Source organism: Myotis brandtii, unplaced genomic scaffold (genome assembly GCF_000412655.1).
Source record: "Myotis brandtii unplaced genomic scaffold, ASM41265v1 scaffold95, whole genome shotgun sequence".
Taxonomy (NCBI): Eukaryota; Metazoa; Chordata; class Mammalia; order Chiroptera; family Vespertilionidae; genus Myotis; species Myotis brandtii.
In genome coordinates this window covers 64,220-88,936 of record NW_005371920.1, presented here as the reverse complement: position 1 = coordinate 88,936, position 24,717 = coordinate 64,220, and the positions used below count along the sequence as shown (strand labels likewise).

Below are 24,717 nucleotides of genomic sequence, written 5' to 3'. Positions count from 1 at the left end.
CGCCTCCTGCACATCTCCTACTGGGGATGTGCCCACAACCAAGGTACATGCCCTTGACCGGAATCGAACCCGGGACCTTTCAGTCCACAGGCCGACGCTCTATCCACTGAGCCAAACCGGTCTCGGCATCTCTTCTTCTTCTTCTCTATCTCTTTCTCTCTCTCTCTAAGCATGTCCTCAGACGAGGATTTAAAAATATATATAAAAAAGATAAATACGGTAAAATCTCACCTATATATGGAATCTAAAAACAATAACAAAACAAAGACACTCAAGCTCATAGATTCAGAGAACAGACTGGTGGTTTTCAGAGGCAGGTGTGAGGGGTGTATAAAATGGGTGAAGGAGGTCAAAAGGTATGAACTTCTAGTTATAAAATAAAGAAGCCATGTAATGTACAGAATGGTGACTATAGTTAATAATATTGTGTTGTCCAGCCTTGGCCATGTAGCTCAGTTGGTTAGAACCTCGTCCCAATATGCCAAGGTTGTGGGTTCCATCCCCAGTCAGAAAACATACACGAATCAACCAATGAATCCATAAATAAGTGGAACAACAAATCAATGTTTCTCTCTCCTCTCTCTCTCTCTCTCTCTCTCTCTCTCTCTCTCTCTCTCTTCCTTCTTCTCTCTCACTAAGAAGCAATAAAAATGTTTTCTGAATTTCAAAAAAAGTAATAATATTGTATTGCATATTTGGACATTGCTAAGAGAACAGATAAAAGTTCTCATCACAAAAGAAAACTATATACAATGATGGATGTTAACTAGTCTTTTTATGATATCACTTCACAATATATACAGACATCAATTCATTATATTGTACACCTGAAACTAATATCAAGTTATATGTCAAGTATACCTCAATTAAAAAAATAAGTCGAATAAAGAAAATAAAATGGGAGATGTGGTAGAGAGTAACTGCTCTGATTGGATGGTCAGGAAAGGCTGCTCTGAGGAGAGGACATTGCAGCTGAGGCCTGAAATATCAGTTTCTGGCCAAGAAATGGTTTTGGTCTCCTCATTCAACCCATCGCAGCCTGCAATTCACCTTCAGAGTAATTTCCTCTTATAATTTAATTGACTATTTCATTATTTTACGGTAATAATTACTTAATATTTGCTTCACTGATTTACTCTAAATTCGATGGGACACAGACGGTGTTGTCTTGCTCACTATTGCATCCCCAGACCTAGCTGAGAGGTCAGTAGAGATTTGATTCACATTTCTTTTTTCATTAAAAGATGAAAATAAATTGGTAAATACGTATAAATAAAACCTTGAATCCAAGATATAGAGCAAATACATATCAACTACATATAGGAACTATCACAAAATTGACCATGTATAAGGCTAAAAAGAACATTCCAATAAATTCCAATGTAATACAATTAGAAACCAATAATAAAAGCCCAGGTCCCCCAAACCAACCAAGTAAAAAATAATTAATTTTACAAAACAATTAGAAACAAAAGGAGCTTCTATTAAGCCTTTAAATTTTTTCAACAACTTATGAAAGCTGAAAAGCTATCCAATTCATTTTAAGAGTCTAAAATAACACTGAATTGAATGAAGATAAAATGTCATATTACTTATGAATATAAATGCTAAAATTCTAAATAAAATTTTAACAAGTTGAATCCAGCAGTGCATTACAAAGTCATTTTGTGAGCAGCATTTGCACAGAAAAGCAAGAATGATTCAATATTAATAATTCACATTTTTGATTGGCAGTCTGGACTGATTGCTCAGCCAGCTCTCCTGGCATATGACGAAAGCAAGTAAGAGGTGGGTAGCTACAGATAAGACTAAAAAGAACTTTGAGGATGAAGAACAGGCTCACTGTAAGCAGATGGTACCATGCAACAAAGGAAGAAGCAAAACCTAGTTGGTTACAACAAATTTTGGCTCTCATTGAAAAGACTGTGATCTGAAAACAAAATAAGCCAAGCAAGTTTTCTACCAAATTTTGTATACTAAAGCTCACAGTGCCTCCAAAAAGGAGACAAATTTATAAAGAGATGCCAATAGACAATTTATTTTTTTAAGATTCTACGACATAGAAATATGACTTGATTTTAATAGATGGTGACAACAATACTAATAGTAGTAACTACCAAATCTGAGTTCTTACTAGCTCTAGTCACTCTGCTAACCCCTTTATGTAAAGGATCTCATTTAATCCTGTTGTAAAACTTATAATAAGGTACATATCATTTTTATGTTTATATATGGTGAAATTTGCACAGAGATGTTAATTAACTTGTCAAGTTCAAGCAATGGAGGAGCTAGGATTTCAGTGCAGACTCCTCACTCCTGCCTCCACGCTGAGCTCTTTCTGGGCTACTGGATCTTGACATTCTGTCCCCTGTAGTGTAGGACAGAGCACTTGGAACGAGACTACACGTCTGTGTCTACTTATTTGGAACTTGTAGGCATTGGATTAGGGCTGGCCAAGTTCACTTCTGAACTATTTGAAAGAAAGGTTTTGCTAGTGACTGGTATAATTATGAGGGGGGAATTCTAATCAAACCCATGCACCTACCTATCAATGCCTCTAGAAACCCACTATGCATTGAAGGTTTACTACTTCTAACATACAGCACCAAGGACTATGGGGGTGGAGAAATGTAGAAGGCACAGCATATAAAGGTGAGCAGGGAGGTAAGAGGTAAAAGAGTGAATGGGCCATTGGGTCAGATTCCAAGAAGACTTCTGGAGATGGTGGCATTTGAGATAGTCTTTGAAGGACAGGGAAATGTTGAACCCGTGGAAATGTGAGTGGGGAGCACATTTTGGCAGGAAGTAAGAGTACTTCAATTTATTAGTCAGTCTATGTAACTCCTTGTAAGATGTTTCTTAATGCTCTTTTATGAACATGGAAATAATAATATTATATTTCCTTCCATTTTTACTGTATTCAACTCAAATTCACTTTTCCCCCTATTTACTCTAGATTAAGGGAATCATAAAACATATTTAAATATATATAGCAGCCCTAGCCAGTTTGGCTCAGTGGATAGAGCGTCAACCTGAGGATTGAAGGGTCCCAGGTTGGATTCTGGTCAAGGGCATGTATCTTGGTTGCAGGCTTGATTCCTGGCCCTGGTTGGGGTGTGCAGGAGGCAACCAATTGATGTGTCACTCACATCAATGTTTCTCTCTGTCTCTCCCCCTCCCTTCCACTCTCTAAAAATCAATGGAAAAATATCCTTGGGTGAGGATTTACCAAAAATAAAAATAAATATATAAAGCAGATTCCTGTATGTCTTTGGGATATGCACTACACAGCTTTGATTTGGAAATGGTGGACTTCGACGTCTCTTGTTCAAACTGGACAAAGAGCAGCCCATTTTTTCAGTCTGTTTAATGCCTCTAGGCCTTTGCAAGAAGAAAGCATTTCCAAGTAAGTCCAGAATGTATTACAATTCCTCAAAAGGCTTCCCTCCTGCTCCTCTCTGGCTTTTAATTAAAGCGTGAATGATAGGAAAAGGAATCAATATGCTGAGATAATAACAATACATTTTTAAGGATTTCTCCGACCATGCTATCTATTTTGGCTCTATTCCCCACTACTTGGCAGCTATTCTGTTTCGGACAGATGAGAACATTGGAGGATTGTAAGGCAATCCGGCGCATAAATCCAGGGGGCAAGATCTTCGTTTTCTGACCCTTTGGCCATCCTTTAGCCATGCAAAAAAAGGCCCCTGAGTGATGGGGTTTAATGCCTTCTCTGGAAAACACTTTGAACCTACATTTTCCCTTGATTCTGAGAGGCCGTCCTAGTGAATCTCTTGGGAGGCAGCAGCGGAGAAATGTTCCACCCGCTGTCCCTGAGGTCTGGGGCAAGGCCTGGCATTTGGGGAGACTGGGAGGCCCCACCACACCCGCAGCCTGCGGAGTGTTCATTTTTAAGTTCAAGCCCATGCCTTTCACCGGCTCTGCACTCACTAGTGTCTGCATCTGGAGAGACTGGCACTCATGCTCCTCCGGGCTGCTTCAGTCCAGGAGCTTTGCTTTACAGCAGTGCTTCTCAGCCTCAGCACTATTGTCATCTGGGGCTGCATAATTCTTTGATGGTAGGGGTGGGGCTGCCGTGTGTATGGGGGGAGGGGTGAAGGATGGGGTGGAGTCTGTCCCGTGCATTGCAGGAGGTTTAGCAGCATCCCTGGCCTCTTCTACCCACTAGATGCCAATAGCAAGCCCTCCCCACCCTCGTTGTGACAATAAAAAATGTCCCCAGGCATTGCTGAATATCCTCTGGGGGCAAAATTCCCCCCACTCCCCACACACAGGGACAATGGCTGCTTTATAGGAATAAGGCCTCAGAGACCAGCACTGGGGGAATGGCCACATTCATTGTACATAAAACAGCAAGTAATACATTGGTTAGAAGTAAGGAGAACTAAGTCCTCACTGTAATTCTTCATGTGTCAGTTTCCTCACCTCACCCACAGAGCTGGTGTATAAATCCTATGAATCAATATTTGTATAAATATAATGTTGCTGCCATCTGGCCTAGCTTAGGTCTTTAGGCAATCAGTAACACTGGAACACTGAACAGTGATAGCATTATTCTGCAATAAGTAATTTAAATTTAAAAGAATCCCATCAACCAACTTTACTGACAGGGAGTTGAACTAAGCAGCAAGAAATGCCACTCTAGCCACTAGAATAAATTTCCTGAGTCTTCTGTCTTATTGGTCTTTGCTGATTGGAAAGCTGGTGTTCATTCATTCCTGCATGCATTTGTTCAATGACTATTTGTCCAGTATCACTATGTGTCAGGCATTGTGCTGGGCACTAGGGATTCTTATACAACTTGTAGTTGTAATAAGAAGTAGCTGCGGTAGACACATTAGATATGGCCCTGTCTTCAGGAAGATTATGTTCCAGTAGAAGAAGCACACAAGGAGCAAGGATATTATCATGTATTTGTCAAGGGCCATGGTGGATAGTGTCCAGGACTTCCTAGAAGCCCTGTGCTTAGAGTTTATGGTTAGGGAAGTCTTACTAGGAAAAGCGAAACCAAAGCTGAGATCTGCATGATGAGTAGGGGTTTGCCGGGGAGGGATAGGGTGAACAATATTCCTGGAAAAGGAGACACATGTGTGTAGTGCTGGAGATGAGGGAATGTGGCATGAGAAGGAATATGGAGCGCAGATTACACAAAGGAAAACAGTGAGTAAGGCCGGGAATATCCTAAGAACAATGAAGGCCACTGAAGGTTTTAGGGAGGTAAGTGACATGTGTGCCCACTAGAAATAGTACTACACGTACGGCATGAAGACCAGACTGGAGGTGGTTAAGACCAGGCAGAGGATGGAGAAAACCCAGGAGGCTGCTTCAATATCCAGAGAAGAGAAGATGTCCTCCAAACTAGGATCGTGGGGATGGGGTGGGAGAGAGGTCAAGGGACTCAAGAGGCTGAGCTACTTAGGAAGAAGGATGACATAGGCCTTAAAGTAGATGAGCATGTTTGCTGAAGGAAGATGGGGAGGTAGACACAGGATGACTCTAAGGTGCCTGGGTGGGCTTTTGAAGGAAGTAACTAGAGTTGGCAAGGGCCACTGCTACTAGTAACAAAAAAAGGAAGAATGTTTATGGGGATCCTGCTGTGGGCAGGTCCCTGAGCTAACTGCTAACAAGCATTATCTCATTTACGTCTTGCAACATCCCTGTGATACAGGATCTATTATCCTTAGTACCTCAAGGCTCAGAATAACCTGCTCAAGGGCACACACTGGTAATGACAGCCAAGATTCAAACTCAACATCCTGATTCCCAAGTCTGCTCTCTGAACCACCACATATAAACATGAATTCACTCTCGTGTTTACCTTCTGGGTTTAAATCAGAGGTCTTCTGGCTACTAACAATAGCTTTGGAAGAATCACTAAGTCATTTAAGCTTTTTCAATCTCGATTTCTTCAGCCATAATCTGAGTATTAGAATATCTCCTTCACGAAATTGGTATAATGATTAAATGAGCCCTAGTACTGATAATGAGAAAGCAAGCATTTATTGAATGCCAATTAGATTCCATGGTGTGTTGTAAATACTATATATATTAGCTAATTTCATCCTCACAAGTGTCTTTGAAGTAGCTTCAATGATTGCTCCTATGTTATAGATAGGGAAACTGAGGCACAGATAGACTAAATGGGGTGCAAACCTGCATGTGCATTTCTGGAGCTTGTGCTCCTCGCCACCGCGTCATGCTGCCTCTTCTAAGAAGTGAGGTCTTAGAAGGTAGCTGACAGACCTTGAGCCTGGGATATTGTACGTGCTGGTGCTGGCTACAATTTTTATGCACTTTGCAATTTATCAAATTTTCAAGAAGGGCCAGGCACTCTATTAGGGAAACAAGCTAGACAGCCATTCTCCTAATGCCCTCATTGGAATTCAGGAAAACCATTCCTGGGCATGATTCTTCCCCATTGCCAAGCCCATGAGAAGTTGGGGCGTGTCAGTGGGATATTTGAGAAGATGCTGAAGATGGGTGAAGAGCGTGTCATCAGGAGCTACAGAGCACTGAACGACACTACCAATGCCATTACCCTGAGTGTCAGACAAGAGCCACACAGAAGCCTTTGGGTGGATGGGTGGGGAGCTGTCTTCCTTCCTTTGATACCTATGCACCTATTTGTAAGCAAGGAGGAAGGATTTCAGCATCTGGGTGAAAGAAAACAGGCTGATACAATGCAGTCAGAGAAATCTAAAAGATGTGTGGCGGCCAAAGGTCAGGGGCCCCAGAGGCATGGTACTTTTTAACTCGTAGGGATATCAGGGAGCTGATGTCACCCCACAACGTTACAGGGGGTCCTGGGTGGTGGAGACCTTGAGTGGTAATGTGGATGAGTAAGCTTTCCTTGTGTCCGTTTTCCTTTCTGTACCCCAGTTCCTCCATCTATAAAATGGGGAGATTAGAAATAATCTTCCAATTTCCTTCAAACTCCAACATGCTATGAATGTAAATGTTCAAAGCATACAGTTTCCTATTTTCTTATTAACGTCATGTGGACAAATAATACTTTGATTAGGAGTAATGAGTATTAATGAATTGCCCAGTGGCCCGCGGGCCGTAGTTTGAGGACCCCTGCGAGTGGTAATGTGGACGAGTAAGCTTTCCTTGTGTCCGTTTTCCCTTCTGTACCCCAGTTCCTCCATCTATAAAATGGGGAGATTAGAAATAATCTTCCAATTTCCTTCAAACTCCAACATGCTATGAATGTAAATGTTCAAAGCATACAGTTCCCTATTTTCTTATTAATGTCATGTGAACAAATAATACTTTGATTGGGAGTAATGAGTATTAATGAATTGCTCGCAAATTTTCAAGAAGGGCCAGGCACTCTATTAGGCAAACAAGCTAGACAGCCATTCTCCTAATGCCCTCATTGGAATTCAGGAAAACCATTCCTGGGCATGATTTTTTCCCATTGCCAAGCCACCCCTGCCCATGAGAAGTTGGGGTGTGTCAGTGGGATATTTGAGAAGATGCTGAAGATGGGTGAAGAGCGTGTCATCAGGAGCTACAGAGCACTGAACGACACTACCAATGCCATTACCCTGAGTGTCAGACAAGAGCCACACAGAAGCCTTTGGGTGGATGGGTGGGGAGCTGTCTTCCTTCCTTTGATACCTATGCACCTATTTGTAAGCAAGGAGGAAGGATTTCAGCATCTGGGTGAAAGAAAACAGGCTGATACAATGCAGTCAGAGAAATCTAAAAGATGTGTGGCGGCCAAAGGTCAGGGGCCCCAGAGGCATGGTACTTTTTAACTCGTAGGGATATCAAGGAGCTGATGTCACCCCACAACATCACAGGGGTCCTGGGTGGTGGAGACCTCCCAGAGGCATGGTACTTTTTAACTCGTAGGGATATCAGGGAGCTGATGTCACCCCACAACGTTACAGGGGGTCCTGGGTGGTGGAGACCTTGAGTGGTAATGTGGATGAGTAAGCTTTCCTTGTGTCCGTTTTCCCTTCTGTACCCCAGTTCCTCCATCTATAAAATGGGGAGATTAAAAGTAATCTTCCAATTTCCTTCAAACTCCAACATGCTATGAATGTAAATGTTCAAAGCATACAGTTTCCTATTTTCTTATTAACGTCATGTGGACAAATAATACTTTGATTAGGAGTAATGAGTATTAATGAATTGCCCATGTTTGTTGATGATGTAGAGGCAATTAGCTCTCTACAGTTTTCTTTCAACTGCTTTGCATTCTGTTGTAGAACCCGAGCCTAGAATCTTCTATAGATGTCTATTGTTCTTCCAAAAATGAGGCTTGTCTTTGCACTCAGGTGTAGATAACCCTTTTAGTAAACACATGGGTCGGCTGAACATTTTAAACTCCTTTTGAAACAAATTGATCAAACTTATCAAATATTAAACATTAAAAAGTTATCAGACCATCAAACCTCAGAGGGAAGGTAGGGGAGGGTGGGGGTAAGGGGGAGAGATCAACCAAAGGACTTGTATGCATGCATAAGCCTAACCAATGGACACAGACACCCCGGGGGGGTGAGGGCATGAGTAGGAGGGTGGGGGGCAATGGGGAGATAGGACACATACGTAATACCTTAATCAATAAAGAAAAAAAAAAGAAGTAATCATCTGGGTGGTGGAGTGACAGGCTATTCTCATTTCCTTGTAATCTTTGCCTTCAATCAGCAGAATAGCTAATGTTTACTTAGCGTTTCCTCTGTGTCGAGTTCTGCGCTTTCTGTGGATTGTTTGTGTTTGCTCACAACAAGTCTACGAAGGAGAAACTATTTCCCCCCTGGCTACAGAGGAGGAAATTCGAGTTAAATCAAAATAAGGTATGTGATTTATTCAAAGTGACATAGCAAGTGGTGGTTGCTGGGATTCAAACCCAGACTATCTGTTCAGAGTTGATGCTCTTAATTACGGTAAGTTCGTTCTTCCTGGTGCCCTCAGGTTTCTAATAGGGTTACAAGGTATGACTTGTGGCTCAGTTGGTTCGATTCCCAGTTAGGGCACATGCGGGGTTGCAGGCTCTATCCCCAGTAGGGGGCATGCAGGAGGCAGCTGCTCTCACACCATTGTTTCTCTCTCTCTCTCTCTCCTTCTTTCTCTCTTAAAAAAATCAATTTTTTTAAAAATATGACTTCATGTGAAAAGATTTTTCACATAAAGTCATAAAGTAATACTAATTTTTTTGGATAGATTTTGTGAATTAGGTTTTCAGTTTTAGTTTCATGAATTTATTGAAGTTGCTAATAAATAACAGTATATTTTTAAACATAGCTTATCTTCAGCTGAAAATTACTTAAGACGCATTCTCAGGTACATCTGATGCAAAGCTGCACTCTACATGGCTCACGGAATAATAACAACAATGTAAATTCGGAAGCGTATGTGAGTGGTAAGTTGTAGAAAACTGCCATCAGTTTTCATGGGCACTTCATATCAGTATGTGGAAACCATTACTGTTTAACTATCGCTTGTATAGATCTGTCAGCACTGAAACTCCCTGGCATATCTGATGAATGATGCAGAGGAAGCAGCACACCCTGAGAAATGGCTTGTGCCATAATTTGGGGAAAGTTTGCTTTCAATTGTAATAAAAAACATCAGTCCTGAAACAATAATAGGTAATAATGATTCTTTTTTTAAAAAAAAGCTGACAAAATTATGGAAATGCCATGCCGAGGTGAAGTGTAACATTTTAAAAATAGATCCCACATTCTCCAAACCACAGCTGGAAGGACACTGTCAGTTCCATGGGCTCCTGAATGTCAGTGGTCCCGACGATGCCTGGCACTGACTCAAAATAAAATTTTACAAGTTCCTGTTGTGGTCCTGGGCAAAGATACCACGGTGAGCGCCAGACCACAGGCAATTTTTTAAATTTTATTATCATTTTTTTTACTGTAAGAGGTGAGGTATGAAGATCTCTAGGTTGGAAGCAAGCACAGAATAATCAAACAGCACAAAAGTCTGAATTTAAAGGAGAGGTTTAATTTTTCACAAAACAGCTCTAAGGAAGGTTATGTTACTGAAGTTCTCCCTGGAGGAGAAATGCCCTAGGCTACTGTTTGAGTGTCAAATGACGAAGTCCTCCATTTTACTATTTGTTCTTAAAACATCAGGGTGCTCCAGGCTTCATTAAGATCCTCTCTATTGGTTTCCCATTGCACCCAGAATGAAACACAAATAACTGACTCCGGCCTGTAGAGCGTCACCCGAGCTCGCCTCTGCTTCCCTCTGCACCCTCATCCGTCTACTCACCACTCCAGTCATTCTGGCCTCCCTTCTGGTCACACCGATACTGCTTCTGCCTCAGGGCCTTTGCACTTACTGTTCTACTCCAAGTCTCTTGAACCTGGCTTCTACTCATTATTTGAGTCCTGACTCAAATGCGACCTCTTTGGAAAAGCCTTTTCAGAACAACTGTCTAATGTAGCCTCCCCCATCCCCTGCTCAGCCACCACATTTATAGTCTTTACTAGAGGCCTGGTGCACAGGATTTGTGCACTGGTGAGGGGTGTGGCCTGCATGTCAGCCGAGTGGCTGTGGACCTGCCCTCTAAGCAGCTGCTCCCACTACAGGAGCAGCCGCTCATCCTGGTCAGCCAAGTGGCGCTCCCACTGTGGGAGCACACTGACCACCAGCAGGTAGCTCCTGCATTGAGCATCTGTCCCCTGGTGGTCAGTGTGCATCATAGCGACCAATCGACCGGTCGTTCTGGTCATTCTGCCGTTCGGCCGCTGGGATTTTATTATATAGGATAGCCCATGTCACCCTTTGAAGTTACCTGGTGCCTCTGTAAGCTTGTGTTTTTCATTGCCCATCTCACCCACTAGAATGTCAGAGTCCTTGGCGATTTCAAGTGTTGCTGTGTTTCCAACACTGCCCAATACATATTCACGGAATAAATGGATAAGTGAAATTCAATATTCTTACCCCAGGGACATTATTAGCTACCTTCTCCTTTTTTTAAAGAAAGCTCTACACAATTAAAAATAAACATGCTGGAGAAAAAGGCATACGCTTGCTTGAAACCTTGAGCACAAAACCAGAAACCACCCTGCAGTGTCCATGTGCTTAATTATTTATTCTCAGCTTTTAAATTCCATTAACAAAAAACATAGGCAATAAGTGGGATGATGCTGAGCCTGCTTAATTAGCACCATAAAAAGAAAACAAAAGGCAAGTAATCTCACACCCCCAGACCCCAGCTTCAAGGCGGTCCAGGGAAGCTTGGCAATGGGCTTGCCTGAGCCAGATGTTCTACGTAGAGCAAGCCAATGAACCACCTCCCTTTGCCCAATGCTAGCAATAGACTTGGTTAAGCCACCTGTGCCTCTTCCTGTAGTGAACGCTGTTGTTGGACAACTGGGGATTGCTTCCCATTTCTTACTGCAAAGCCCAGATTTTATTGTGGTATCCTCCACTCAGAGATGGCAATCCTACACCAAGCTTGGATGCAAGCCAATGTGTGTAAGCCACTTAGGCTAATCCTAACTTCCTTGTCAACGTTGGTTTAGAGGTGGGCATGTGACTCAGACTGAGGTCAAGGGGACATGTAAAGAAATTTGCTGGGGACACTGGGTGGGGGGGGGATGTTCCTTGTTTTGTTTGTTTGTTTGTTTGTTTTAAGTCCCAATGTCCCTCCCCTGGGTATTGCTGTGTCTGAGTGTGATACCCACATGGCTGTGGTTGTTTTGAAGCAAAGTTGAGAACCCAAAGGCAGCAAGGCAAGAAGGTGGAGAGAATCTGAGCCCTCCATGCTGTTCTTCAGCAGGAAATTCATCAGCTTTGCGGGGGCTCCTTGCCTCAAGAGTTATATAAAAAAAATGGATTAGTGTAATAACTGCTTTGCTGGGCTCCTTGCTTCTGACCTTGGTTCCTTATCATTCATGATCGACCTGCTTCGAGAAAGAGTGTTTTATAATCAGTGGCTCTCTGCCTCACTCAGGTAGAAGTGCAATGGTCTTTACAATGGTCTGTAAGGCTCCTTCTTGCATCCACCTGCCATCATCTTTCTGTCTCCATCTCTCACAACTTCTCCCTTTGTTCGCTCAGCTAAAGCCCCACTAGCCTATGTCTAGTCCTTGAACATACCAGATAAGCTCTTGCCTCAGGGCATTTGCACTGGCTGTTACCTCTACCTGCAACTCTTTTCCCCAGACACCAACAGGACTTGATCTCTTGCCTTTTTCATATCACTGCTTCTGAGCATTTTTTTTGCATGAAGTCTCAACCATCCTATTGAAGAGAAGACCCACACTCCTGTATCCCCTTAGTTTCCTGTATACCTTAGTTCCCTCCATTGCATGTACATCTTTATATTTTATATTCTAATTTATCTATCTGTTGTCTATCTCCCCCTGCTGCTGCACATCCAATGCCTAGCACACAACAGATGCTTAGGAGATATTTGTGGAATGAAGGAAGGGATAATCATTCTTTTGCTGTTCCAGATATTTTGAAATGAATCTTCATGTTGCAACTGAAAGCATGTTGAGTGATGGACTTCTCTGTGATCGGGGCCCTGTGACAGGTGCCCTGCATTTCCCACCATGTTTGAAATTCCTGGTCAGTGCTTCTGGAATGGAGTGTTCCCCACCCCAAAGCCATCAATCCATGTTGTGTAGTGAAAGGTCCCCAGTAGAAAAATCTCTGATCCTAAAGTTTGGTTTCTGTTCTCTATGAGACCTTGGGCAATTTAAAACGATCTCTATATATCTTAATCTCCTCATCTCCATGAGGACTAACCTACCTACTATCTGTGATATGGAAACTATCTCTTTTGTATCTGCACTGTGAAATTATGAACCTATTCTGGTTACCTCCCAGGGGGCTTATAAGACATCAATGACCCACATGTGCTAAAAGCAGAAATGTGCTATGTATGTTTTGTAATGGATTGTCTTGAATGAGCTCTCTTATTCTCTAGAAAAACATTCATTATTGTATTAATGATAGTTTTTTTTTAGTTTGTTGACATTACTTACTTACTGAAGGCTATACTCATTCAATAAATACTCACTGAGCCCTTACTCTGGGCCAGGCTACTTTGAGGAGTGCTCTGTCACCATGGTTAAGAAGGCAACGCTGAGGTCAGACAGGTGTGTGACTGGGGTGAGTTGTTAAACTTCCTGAGCCTCAATTTCCTCCGCTGTAAAATGAGGTAAAGTTGTCTCAATCTTATCATTGGGCAAAGATGAAATGAGAGGATACACTAAAAGTTATGTGTATGGAATATAGCCCAGTGATGCTTGAGGAAATAGAGTTATCATTATTATTATTCTACCGTGGTCAGGTATTGTCTAGTTCTTTCAATGATTTTATTCACAAAGCCTTTCAACATCATCTCAAGATAGCCCAGGGAAGATGAGTAATTTGCCTAAAGGAACAAGTGAACCCTAAATAAAACTTGGATCCATGGCCTAAAACGCCTGGCTAATTCCTAGTTCTCCCTTAGGTCTCGAATTGGCTGCCAGTTACTCAATAGGCTTCCCCAGTTCCTGCCCCAGCCCGCTGCGCATTGGGTTGGGTGGCTTACTCTTTTTCTAGCACTTTCCACACCCACACTGGATTGTAATTGGCATCCACTTATTGATATCCCTCCGAAGTAGGTAAATGCTTACAGGAAGGGAGCAACAGTGTCTTGTTCACCCAATCCGGTGCCTGGCACATAGTAGGTGCTCCATACTAGTAAATGTTTGCTCATCAAACACATTTCAAGTGATTGGCATTAGGGCCAGGGTGAAATAAACAGCCATGGAACTTTTTCTCTTCCTTGGCTTAGAAACGTTTCATTTCCTAAAGCTTACAGAGAGAACAGGATGACGGACCTCAGCGCCATGCACAGAACCTGCTTCTCTCCCCGCCACAGAGCCCCGCAGCTTCCCGTGCCGACACTTCCCACCAGGCCACCTTCAGAGCACAGCAAGCCCGCAGCTCTCGTATCAAGACATCCTCCATCACAGCCCAGAGAAATGCTTTCATCTCCTGGCAACTTGTTCATAATCAGACCAATTTTGCTTCTAGCGGACAGGAGCCCCGTACAAAGGAAAGTGGCTGGGAAATCCCTTTGTAGACAACAGGATGGAAAGAGGAGATTGCGGGCTTCCTTTTGACACACAGAGGAAAGCTTTGCTCTCACTCCCTTCAGTGCCTGGGGCCCAGAATCTGTGTAGTATCGTGTGTTCATTGGCATCCTGGTTTCCTTTGAAAGCACTCAAAATGGGCTCAGATGTTTTGCGGGCTCTGCTCGCGCATAGCCCTCTGATGTAAGGAAAGACAGAACAGAATTTTCACTGTCTCTCTTGGATCGACCTGCGTTAGGATTATTTGGGATGCCTGTCAAATTAGCAAGCTCACTGACGCCATCCCAGACCTTCTGTATCAGAATCTCTAGGGATAGGCCCTGGGAATATGCATTTTAACATGTTCCCCAGGTGAGTCACATGCACAATAAGGTTTGAAACCCATTTGGTGATCTAAAGTCACTAACTGGGTTGCTGAACCCAGTTAAAGTTAGGGGTAAGTTGACTTCAAATTAATGCCTGATTAATATCCCTATGTTGGTGGCTTGAGGTTGTCAATCCAGAAAGCTTCTACCCCAGAACAAAAGTTTTTCTTCCTGAAACTTGAGTTCTTATCACAGCCACCCACCAACATTCAGTGAGAGCAAGGCAAGCAAGATCTGTGGGGTGAAGTTAAATCATCCTGTGCCACTTATGTAGCTTAAACTTCTAAGAATGGTTATCTGTCAGTCGCTGACTTTTCTATAAAATGAGAAGGTGATAGTCTTTACACTGCTTTGAGACAACCCAATCCATATATTTCTTTTTCTGGTGATGGCAAAGAGTTATAATCATGGAAGGAAAGCTAAAAAATCCCCGAATTTCTGAAACATCAGTGAAAAGATCAGATAGCCTGGCCAGTTTTTTTAAAAAATATATTTTTATTGATTTCAGAGAGGAAGAGAGAGGGAGAGATAGAAACATCAATGATGAGAGAAAATCACTGACAGGCTGCCTCCTACACCCCCCGCACTGGGGATGGAGCCCACAACCTGGGCATGTGCCCTGACCAGGAATCAAACCATGACCTCCTGGTTCATAGGTCAACACTCAACCACTGAACTATGCCAGCTGGGCCTTGTAAATGTTTTAGGTATAGGTCTCCTCTTTGCTAGGAGGCCACTCACCACCATCAGCTTTTAGTTTAGGGTGTACGGCACGCACCTCACATCACAACCAAATTGACATTTTTCTCTCATTAGAGAACTGAATCAATACAACACCCCATGCTTCTCTGGACATGAGTTATCTTTTCAGCAGTAGGGGGAGAAAAGAAGGTTATGCCCATGGAGCAAAACAGAATACATTTCACAGTTATTTCCTACAATTAAGACGACATGAACTATGTTGATAGATATGGAAGAACTGCAGAACGCAGAATTATAGTCAGAAAAAGAAAAGACTACATGCTGTAGCCGAAAAACAAACAAACAAACATAAAAAACAATACACCCAAATCCCATCAGATAATTCTGACTTCTTCCCATGTGCAGAATCATACACCATATCTGAAGAAATTGTATGATGTCCAGAGTGGGCAATTTCTATCATGTAAAGTGCTTCTATGCTGACATAGTATGAAACTTCATGAGATGAAATCATATATTATGTGAAATGTACATGCTAGGCAAAACAATTGCACATGGTGAACCTTTCCACATGTAAGTGTCTCCCAAGAATTAAACTACGTGAACAATCCCAACCACAGCAAAATACTCAAAGCTTCGAGCCATGGACAAGTGGTCTGTTGGCTGCACACCAACATGGTCTGCATGACGTAGGTGACCACGTCCAGTTCACTGGTCCCAAGTACCATCTATGTGCTGATGCCCACGCCACTCCCCCAGTTTCTCTCTCCATCTCACGTTCTCTCTCTGAAGCATACACACTCATACATATAATGTCCTACTGGGCATTTACACCTGACTATCTTGTTACCATTTTACCCTGAATATGCTCACAATAAAGCTCATTATTTTTCTCCTGGAAGGAGTTCAGGACAGGCCACCCCAAAATATGCTGTTTTGGTACATTGATGATTTAGAGCTGAGAGCACTTGTAAAACAGCAAATGCAGGGAGAGGCTCTCTCCGAATTCCCCCATTACCTGCCTAAAGGCAGGTCCTCTGAAAGGAACTCAACTGTAATAAATTCTCTCCTCCAGAAGTTCATCAACCAGGGAAGATGGACTTTTAAGCAGAAGAAGAGAGTAGAGGTAGACACCACACCCAGACAAACTTTGTCACAAACGATCACATCACCCATCTATTTTCCTAAGGGCTCATTCATCTTTCCTAAAAACCACTGGCTTTCTTCCAACAGGCCTACTTCCCTCCTTCCTTTCCCCTGTTAAGATGGTATGTAAGCTCTCAAACCTCACTGCCTTTTTGAGTATTCACTTTTTTTATTTTCCTGTGATGCCTCCATGCATGTAAATTTAAAAAATAAATTTGTATACATTTTCTGCTGTTAATCTGCCTGTTGTCCGTTTATTTCATAGACCCAGCTATCAAACCTAGGAGCAAAGAGGGGATGACTTTCCCTTTTAACATCCCCAAATACGTGTCTTTCCCAGGTTTCCCAGTCCCAGTAACTGTGCTCACAGACCACCCAATTGCTCAAGGCCAACACCAAGTGCTGTCTTAATTCCTTCCTTTCCTTTCCTCTGTGATCCAGTCTATCATCTCCACAACAGGTCTGCAGTCCCTGCTTTTCCCTTCATCTGCACCTTCTCCACTCAAACAAAGCCTTGGTGTCTCTTATCGGAATCCTGATAAGAACTTATTTTATCAGGGAGGGTTGGGGGGCAGGAGGGAGGGGAGTAAGAGATCAACCGAAGGACTTGTATGCATGCATATAAGCATAACTAATGGACATAAGATACTGGGGGGTAAGGGAGGGCAGAAATTATCACACCCTTTGTAATACTTTTAGCAAAAAAAAAAACCAAAAAAAAAAACAAAAAAAAGAATAAATAATAACAATCCTTCTCAAAAAAAAAAAAAAAAAAAGAAAAGAAAAGAACTTATTTTAATCGTTAAGCTCCTTCAATGGCAAGGAGCCCCATGATTCTCAAAATAAATTCCAGGCTATGTAAAGAGACCTAAAGGTCCTGTCCAATCGAGCCCTTCCCACCTCTCTGTCTCTTTTCAGGCCACACAGCTTTCTCACACCCAACTCAAGCCACTCTGGGCTCTTGTATGTGCTTTGAAAATACCACCTCTTTTCCCTGGCACTGGGCCTGTACAGTGCTTGTTTTATTACTACCGACAATGACCCAGGTAGGGTTCTTTGAACACTGGCACATTCCCATCCTTCAGGCCTTGGCTCAGGTGCCACCTCCTCAGAGAGGCCTTCCCTGTTGCCCCACACTGAAGTGTCCTCCTCCAAGAATTCTCTGATGCCACCCTGTTTATATTGGTCTTAGTGTTCATTAAAACCTCGGATGACCTTCTACTTTTCTACCATTTTTGTTGCTCAAGCCTCTAGAGAGAATCATTAGAGAATGATTTTTTTTTATGTGTATATCACATGTCTTATTAACCTGAAACAGTGCCTAGTTAAGCCAGAAGCTAGTTGATAAATATCTGTTTAATACTGAAATGGATGAATAAATGAATTTGAGTGATAGTACTTTCCCAATAAATCAGTTGCATCACCATTGCCTGAAATGAGCTGACATGACTTCAGTTAGGTCTGTGTGGCCCAGCAATAGTTTTTCCAGGCCCCAGCAATTGCAGTGGCCCAGGATGTAGAGTCTCATTTGCTGTCATTCAAGCACCTTACAACCTGGGTCCCACCTACCTTTCCATCTTAGTCTTTCACTTTGATTCTGCAGGTACTCCATGCCTCAGCAAAATAAAGGCCTTTCTTTTTCTGAGTGTACAAACCTCAGGACCTTTGCACATGCTATTCACTTTAACATCACTTTAACTTAGCTCCTCTTTATGTCTCAATTTATGCTTCATGAAATTTTCTGAGACACTTGAGTAGTCAAAGAAGTGTCAATTATGTAAAAGTATCAAATCAACATGTTGTATACCTTAAATTTATAAAATGTAATATGCCAATTTTATCTCAGTTTTTAAAAAGGAGGAAGAGAAGTGTCAACAAAAAAGATACCGTAAATTCAAATTTTAAATGTCTTAAATTGGAGAGTTTGAGAAATAGGTTCTATTATAAATTATATTGAATATGTAAGTCATTAGTTTCTCTAAAAGACAATTGATGCTTTGAATTTAAAAAATTAACTAATTGTAACTACTGAACATTTCCTATGTGCTCTGTTGTTTAAAATATCTGCCTAATTATATTCTTATAGCAGTTCATTAAGGTAGAGTTTATTATCTCAACTTTACATATCAGGAAATGAAATCATAAAATATTTTCAGTGATTTGTTTTGTGCCAATAAGAAGTGAGGCCAAATTTTTTTGTAAAACATGTGCTCTTGATACTCTACCACAGTGGTTCTCAACCTTCCTAATGCCGAGACCCTTTAATACAGTTCCTGATGTTGTGGTGACCCCCAATTTCATTGTTACAAATTGAACATAATTAAAGCATAGTGATTAATCACAAAAACAATATGTAATTATATATGTGTTTTCAGATGGTCTTAGGCGACCCCTGTGAAAGGGTCGATCAACCCCCAAAGGGGTCGCGACCCACAGGTTGAGAACCGCTGCTCTACCATATAGCTTTCTTGGATAAATGCAGATGAGCTATTAGGGATGTTCCTAAAAGTGCTGTTATAAATCTTGAAAACTTGGATAAAGAAATTAGAATACCTACTGTTCATAATATGAAAAATGATCACTATATATTGTTAAGTGAAAACATCTATTTACAAAAGAGTATTTCCAGGATGACTCGCCTTTGGTGGAAAAAAAATCATATTGATTTTATTCATTATAAACTAACCACTCCCTTTCACAGTATCAGGTACATAGTACTTATTTGTTGACTGAATTAATTGATGAATATACACATAGTCAAGAAGTTAGAAAAGCGTATCAAAAACTTTTACCACTGTTGATTGGTTGTGGAATTATAATTACAATTGATTTTCTGATTTTTTTAAAGTTATATTTGAAACTTTCTACACTGAGAACATGTTGTTTTAGTAGTCAGAAAAGGAGAAGAATAAATGTTATTTTTAAAAATCATTTAAGTTCTATCTTACCTGCCTTCTTCCCATTAAGTCCATCTTTGTCCCCCCCAAATATATGAAATTTCTACCTCTTCTGTATTCACAGAACTATAGTCTCTTGTCAAGTACTTTCTCTTTAGCTCACCTTGCCTTGTATTATATTTATTGATGTAATGCCTTATTATTATGACCCAATTCCTGTCTACCCTTAAATGGTGCAATCCTTGAAAGCTTAAACTATGTTTTATTTACCTTTATAACTCACTTTCTGGCAAAGTGCTTTGGATGTAATAAGCCCTCACTAAATGTTCATTGCTGAACTCATAGTGTAATTCATCTAATGTCCTATTGAATAATTTGGGATGTGAAAAATTCTAGCCTACTAATTGATACCCAAGACACTCATTGAAGTAAATTAGCAGTAACAGTGCCACACTAAGCCATACTGGAACCTGCAGCAAAAGGAAAAATAAATCAGTAATCCTGGTCTTGTCTCTCTTTAACATTTCAATATTTTGTTCATCATGGATTCATTGCATACATTTTGATTTTTTAAAAATATTGCTTTAAAATATTTATCTTTTTGTCATGTCAACGATCTCATCCCTGCCTTTATAATACAATAAATACTATTTGAGCATCTTATAACAACCTAGAGATTGTTTAGTGTGTGTGTGTGCGTGCGTGTGTGTGTGTGTGTGTGTGTGTGTGTGTTGTTTTAAAATTTCACCTAGCCCTTACAGCCGCACTAATGGACACCTGTATGACTATGTCCATCTTGCAGACGGAAAGGAAACTTAAGCACAGAGACATTAAGTGACTTGGCCAAGGTCACTGTCTGGAAAGTGGTAAAAATGGAATGAAAAAGTCATTAATGCAAATAAGTAAAGTGGAAGGCAAAAGTGAATAATATTTATTGACTTTGATCAGTACAGAAAACCAGCTTGGGTAAAGCAGGCCAACTTAAAAAAGAACCTGATTTTTAAGAACCTTGACTTTCACCAAGTGAAAGTCATTCATTCATTCACTCAACAAATACTCAACTGCCATTGGGACAGTATGAGTGCAGGTTCAATAATGTCAGGAATCTAGATGCCAGGGGAAATGTGTTCGTTTCCAACCTGATTCGCCCCTTAAGCAAATCCTCCCTTTATTCACCCACTTTGAACTGGTTTTTCCAAATTCAGGCTTGATTGTCATTGTGACTCTGTGACTCAATTCACAGTTAGTTCAAACAGGCTACTTATTAATCGTGTGCAGTAAACATTTAAACCCACCTTCGGTGCATCCATGAGGATCATCTGAGAGCATGTATAAAAATCCAGGTTCTTGGGCCCCATTCCAAACTTCTAACCGAGAACTCTGTCTTCAAAACAATACATAAAGGGCTGGAGCTTTGAATCCTATAGACTGGGATTGGAACTTAGCTCACACATTTATTAGCTACGGATCCTTTGGCAAAGGACTTAGCCTTCTGTTTGCTTACTTGTTTGTTTAGCTTCAATATCCTCATAGGTAAAGTGGAAATAAATATACCTCTCATAAAGTCTTTTGAGAGGATTAAATTAGAGTGAAGATCTAATTATAGTGATATTTATAGTAGCTTACAAATACTGAGTACTTACCAAGTGTCAAGCACTGCGGTGAATGCTCTACCTACATTACCTTAACTTGTCTTAAGCACTCAGCAAGGCACTCACCATGTGGTAAGTCCTCAATTGATAAGAGCTATAGCTGGAGTAGACCTTCAGAATCCTACTCCCACAGTTGGTGGGGAGCCAGTCACAAAGGCAAGATTTAAGTCCAGAGTCTGAGAGTAACTGATACCCTGGAACAAGTCATCTAACCTGGTGGTCCCTAAAGCCAGTCCATAGCATCAGAATTGTCTGGGTAGCTCATTAAAACACACTGTGTCACCCAGGTTCTCAAACCTCTAACTCAGTAGTTCTTGAGAGATCTGAAAGTCTCTATTGTTCAAAAAGCGCAAGTGATTTTTGAATTGTACCCAAGATTTAAAACGTGATTGACTTGAGCTTCGGTTTTCTTAAGATTCATGAGGTTAGGGAGTAAGTCATTTCCCCCCCATTCCCATCTTCATTGCCTAGGACAGTGCTACCATATAGAAGTCACTAAAAAGTATTTTTGGTTAGATGAGCATAAAATGGGCCTAATAAGGCCTGCTCTGTCTACTTTGTAGGGTTTTTCTGAGCACCATTCATTTATAAAGCTCCATTGATAGAGCATCTGAAAAACAGTGTCATACAAAAGTATAATTTTATAGATAGACCTAGTCATTAATTCATTTTAGTGGGCTTTCTCCCACTCTTTACATATAAATCATTTGGTTTTGGAGTATTCCTTATTATTTTGAACATCTAAAAATGAATTCTAAGAATGCAGATAAAACACCTCTTTCGAATTACTCAAAAGAGTTTTTGCTCAAAATATGTTGTACTCACAATTACAATGCTATAGAACGACCCCAAAGTCTACATGCATTTATGCATGTTAGTTTCCATATTAAAGTCCAACTCTGTCAACTGTTCACGTCCTCACTCATTAAAATTAGTTTTAGACCCATGCTACATCACATCGGGTATCTACACCTACCACCAATGTGGAGAAATCTGTCTCAGACAACCTGTACCGCGTTCCACTAGAACAGCTAAACCTTGATTTAAAACACCCAGAAGTGCTCTTCTAGTTCCTTCCAACTGCCTATCATTCAGCTCTTTTGAAATGCAGACATCCATTGAGGGAGTCATGGAGGTCTCCGAGCTCAGACTTATAAAGGAAGAAAATGAAGAGAATTAAAAGCAAGTTTTTCAGGAGAAGGAAAAGGAATGCATTATCCCAGGTAAAGCGTCCTGGTACAGGAATATCTCCTGAGAGTCAGAATGGCAATTATATGCTGACTTGGGGACGACCCAAAGTACCCATGAGTCATACAACTAGACTCAATTCTTCATTCTCCCTGTGTGCTTCATGTGTAGTAGCAAGTGATCTTCAACAGAAAACAGAGGGAGAACTTAACATCTCTCTGACTATCTTGAAATGTTTGGACTCAGAGACCATTCTAAACGAGACTTGCCTAGTTTTTGGTCTCTCTCTCTGCAAACCTATTCCACAGGAAGTTCATTTCAGTGTGAATACAATAAACTTCAACAGGAAAAAATGGGCAGAAAGAACTCCGAATGTTACTCTGGAATGTGTTGCGATTTACATTTATAGACACAATGATGAAACTTTTTAAATCTGGACCCAGCACAAACCCCAAGGAGGCCAGGGGAAGGGGGAGGGGGGCTGTCGCCTACCTTCTGTGGCTCCAATCTCGATAGTGCCTTTCACTTGGCTGAAGCACCATAGTGTGTCCTGGGTGAGCGTCTCAATTCCTGAAAGCGACACAAGGAGACACCTCAGGTTAGGTAAGAGTTCCCCGTGGTTCTTAAAAGGCCAAGAAGAAAAGAAATACATAGCGTGATGCATGCATTTCTAATAGGAGACTCGCACACCAGGGATCATCTTGCACAGAGGAGACTCGAGTGAGGCCTGGGAGAATGGTCGGTCTGCAAGTACCACGTCCTGCCTGTCCCCTCACGGCTCTGTCTCCTTCCTCTGACCATGCCAGGCCTAGTGTGAGCTGGAGCAATTGGAGTGCGTCCCTTCTCAGTCCCTGGCAGCATCCTAGAGCAGTTCCAGCGGGCCTGCAGTCACAGCCCGTGTGACTGCCCCTTTTCATGGGAATAGTAATGCTTGCGATTGTTTTCCTTCTGTGGTGATGGGGAGGAGAAAGAGGCAGTTCCTTAGAGGGGTGAAAGGAAAAGAAAGGCAACATTTAAAAAACAACAACTAGTTTCCCAGCTTGCATGGCTGAATGGCCAGCAAGGGGTCAGATACTCAGAGAGCTTCCATCTCTCTTGTTCACTTCTTGACTGCTTGCCAAAGGCAGCGCTGACTGGAGGGTAGAGGAAAGCAAAACGAGGTTGGAGACGGGGGCGGGGTGGCTAACACAGGGTTGGGGGGTCAGTTGCTGACAAATGGGGTCTATTTCATTCCATGGGGATTTCTGTTGCAAATTTGAATTAGACCTTGGCAGGTTTAAATTTTTTGGCTTATTATGACTTCTGGTTTCTACAAATATATGCATCCAATACTAGTACATATACTAATATATATACTAGTATATTTACTAATACATGTGTTCAAGTTCAAAAAGTCCTTTTCAGAACCCTTCTGGGTGGTACTGGTGCCAGTTTGCTCCTTTTAAAAAAATATATTTTATTGATTTTTTACAGAGAGGAAGGGAGAGGGATAGAGAGTTAGAAACATCGATGAGAGAGAAACATCGATCAGCTGCCTCCTGCACACCTCCTACTGGGGATGTGCCCGCAACCAAGGTACATGTCCTTGACTGGAATCAAACTTGGGACCTTTCAGTCTGCAGGCCAATGCTCTATCCACTGAGCCAAACCAGTTAGGGCACCAGTGTGCTTCTTAACAGCATAGTGGTTCTCTTTAATTCTCCTAGGTTTTACAGGTAAGGGGAATATTACATAGTGAAATGTTGGGAGAAGGTACAAATTTAAGGATGATTACATTAGTAGAAAAATCAAATATCAAAACCAAATTGACCCTTTAAAAACATACACAGATCTTAGTAGCCATTGTCACTGGCAGCACAGACTTCTCTGGAACTCCTGTGCGGAAACCTTCATTCATTCAACCACTCAAGAGTAGAGCTGCTGCCCATATGCCTTCTCGCTGGTGTTGACAGCACATTGAGTGAAAGTAGCACAGAGTCATCTTCAAGAGCAGACACTTTGCAGTTAGAGTTTATAGTTCGGCTCTGACCTGAGACAAGTTCTGAAACATGATGAAATTGTGTCTTTCCATTTAAAAGTGGTAATCATAACACCCATCTGTATTATTTTGTGGATATTGAATGTACTTAGCATAGTAAGACAACAAAGGATATATTATTATTATTGGCAAAGATTCTAAAATGTTCAATAGTAATAAAGAAGAAGGACATTATCTGAGAAATTTTCAGTTATTTGCTATGAGGCAGGCACTGTGCTAACCATTCTATGTGGATTATCCCTTTCTCATGCCACTCTATGAGGAGGGCACTGTTACAACCCCATTTTACAGGTGAAGAAACTGAGACTCAGAAAGTCTTGGTAACTCATGGAAGTTATACTTAGGATGTGGCAGAGCTGGGATACCCACACAGGCTGTCTGAATTCCCAGTCTGCTGAGGTCAGCCTGCCCATGAAATCCCAGTATTCCCAGGGTACCCAAGTCAGCCTGCCCATTCAACAGTGAGGGCCCTTAGGCCCAGAGGGGCTACACAGCTTGAACTGGAATCTCATTGGGAAGGCTGAGCTGGAACACAGTTTCGGATGTCAATTATTAAAGTACCTATGTCTCCTCTTAGACTACCCAAGGCTAACATTTCCCAATAAAGTCAGCAAAGACGAAGGCACTTGGCAGTATTTATTA

General features: G+C 41.6%; 1 protein-coding gene across 2 annotated transcripts in view; it reads right to left on the bottom strand.

Annotated features, from left to right (window-relative positions):
* Positions 1-22,846, bottom strand: part of PPP2R2B (protein phosphatase 2, regulatory subunit B, beta) — a 402,097-nt gene extending 379,251 nt beyond the window's left edge. The window contains exons 1-2 of one of the 2 annotated variants that reach the window (XM_005885985.2): positions 22,728-22,846; positions 22,530-22,607 (exon numbers count right to left, since the gene is read on the bottom strand). In XM_005885985.2, coding sequence (XP_005886047.1) covers positions 22,530-22,579 — 50 coding nt within the window. In that variant the 5' untranslated portion in view covers positions 22,580-22,607; positions 22,728-22,846. The remainder of the gene's footprint in view (positions 1-22,529; positions 22,608-22,727) is intronic. The other variant, XM_005885986.2, reaches the window with a different exon arrangement.
* Positions 22,847-24,717: the final 1,871 nt, after the last annotated feature.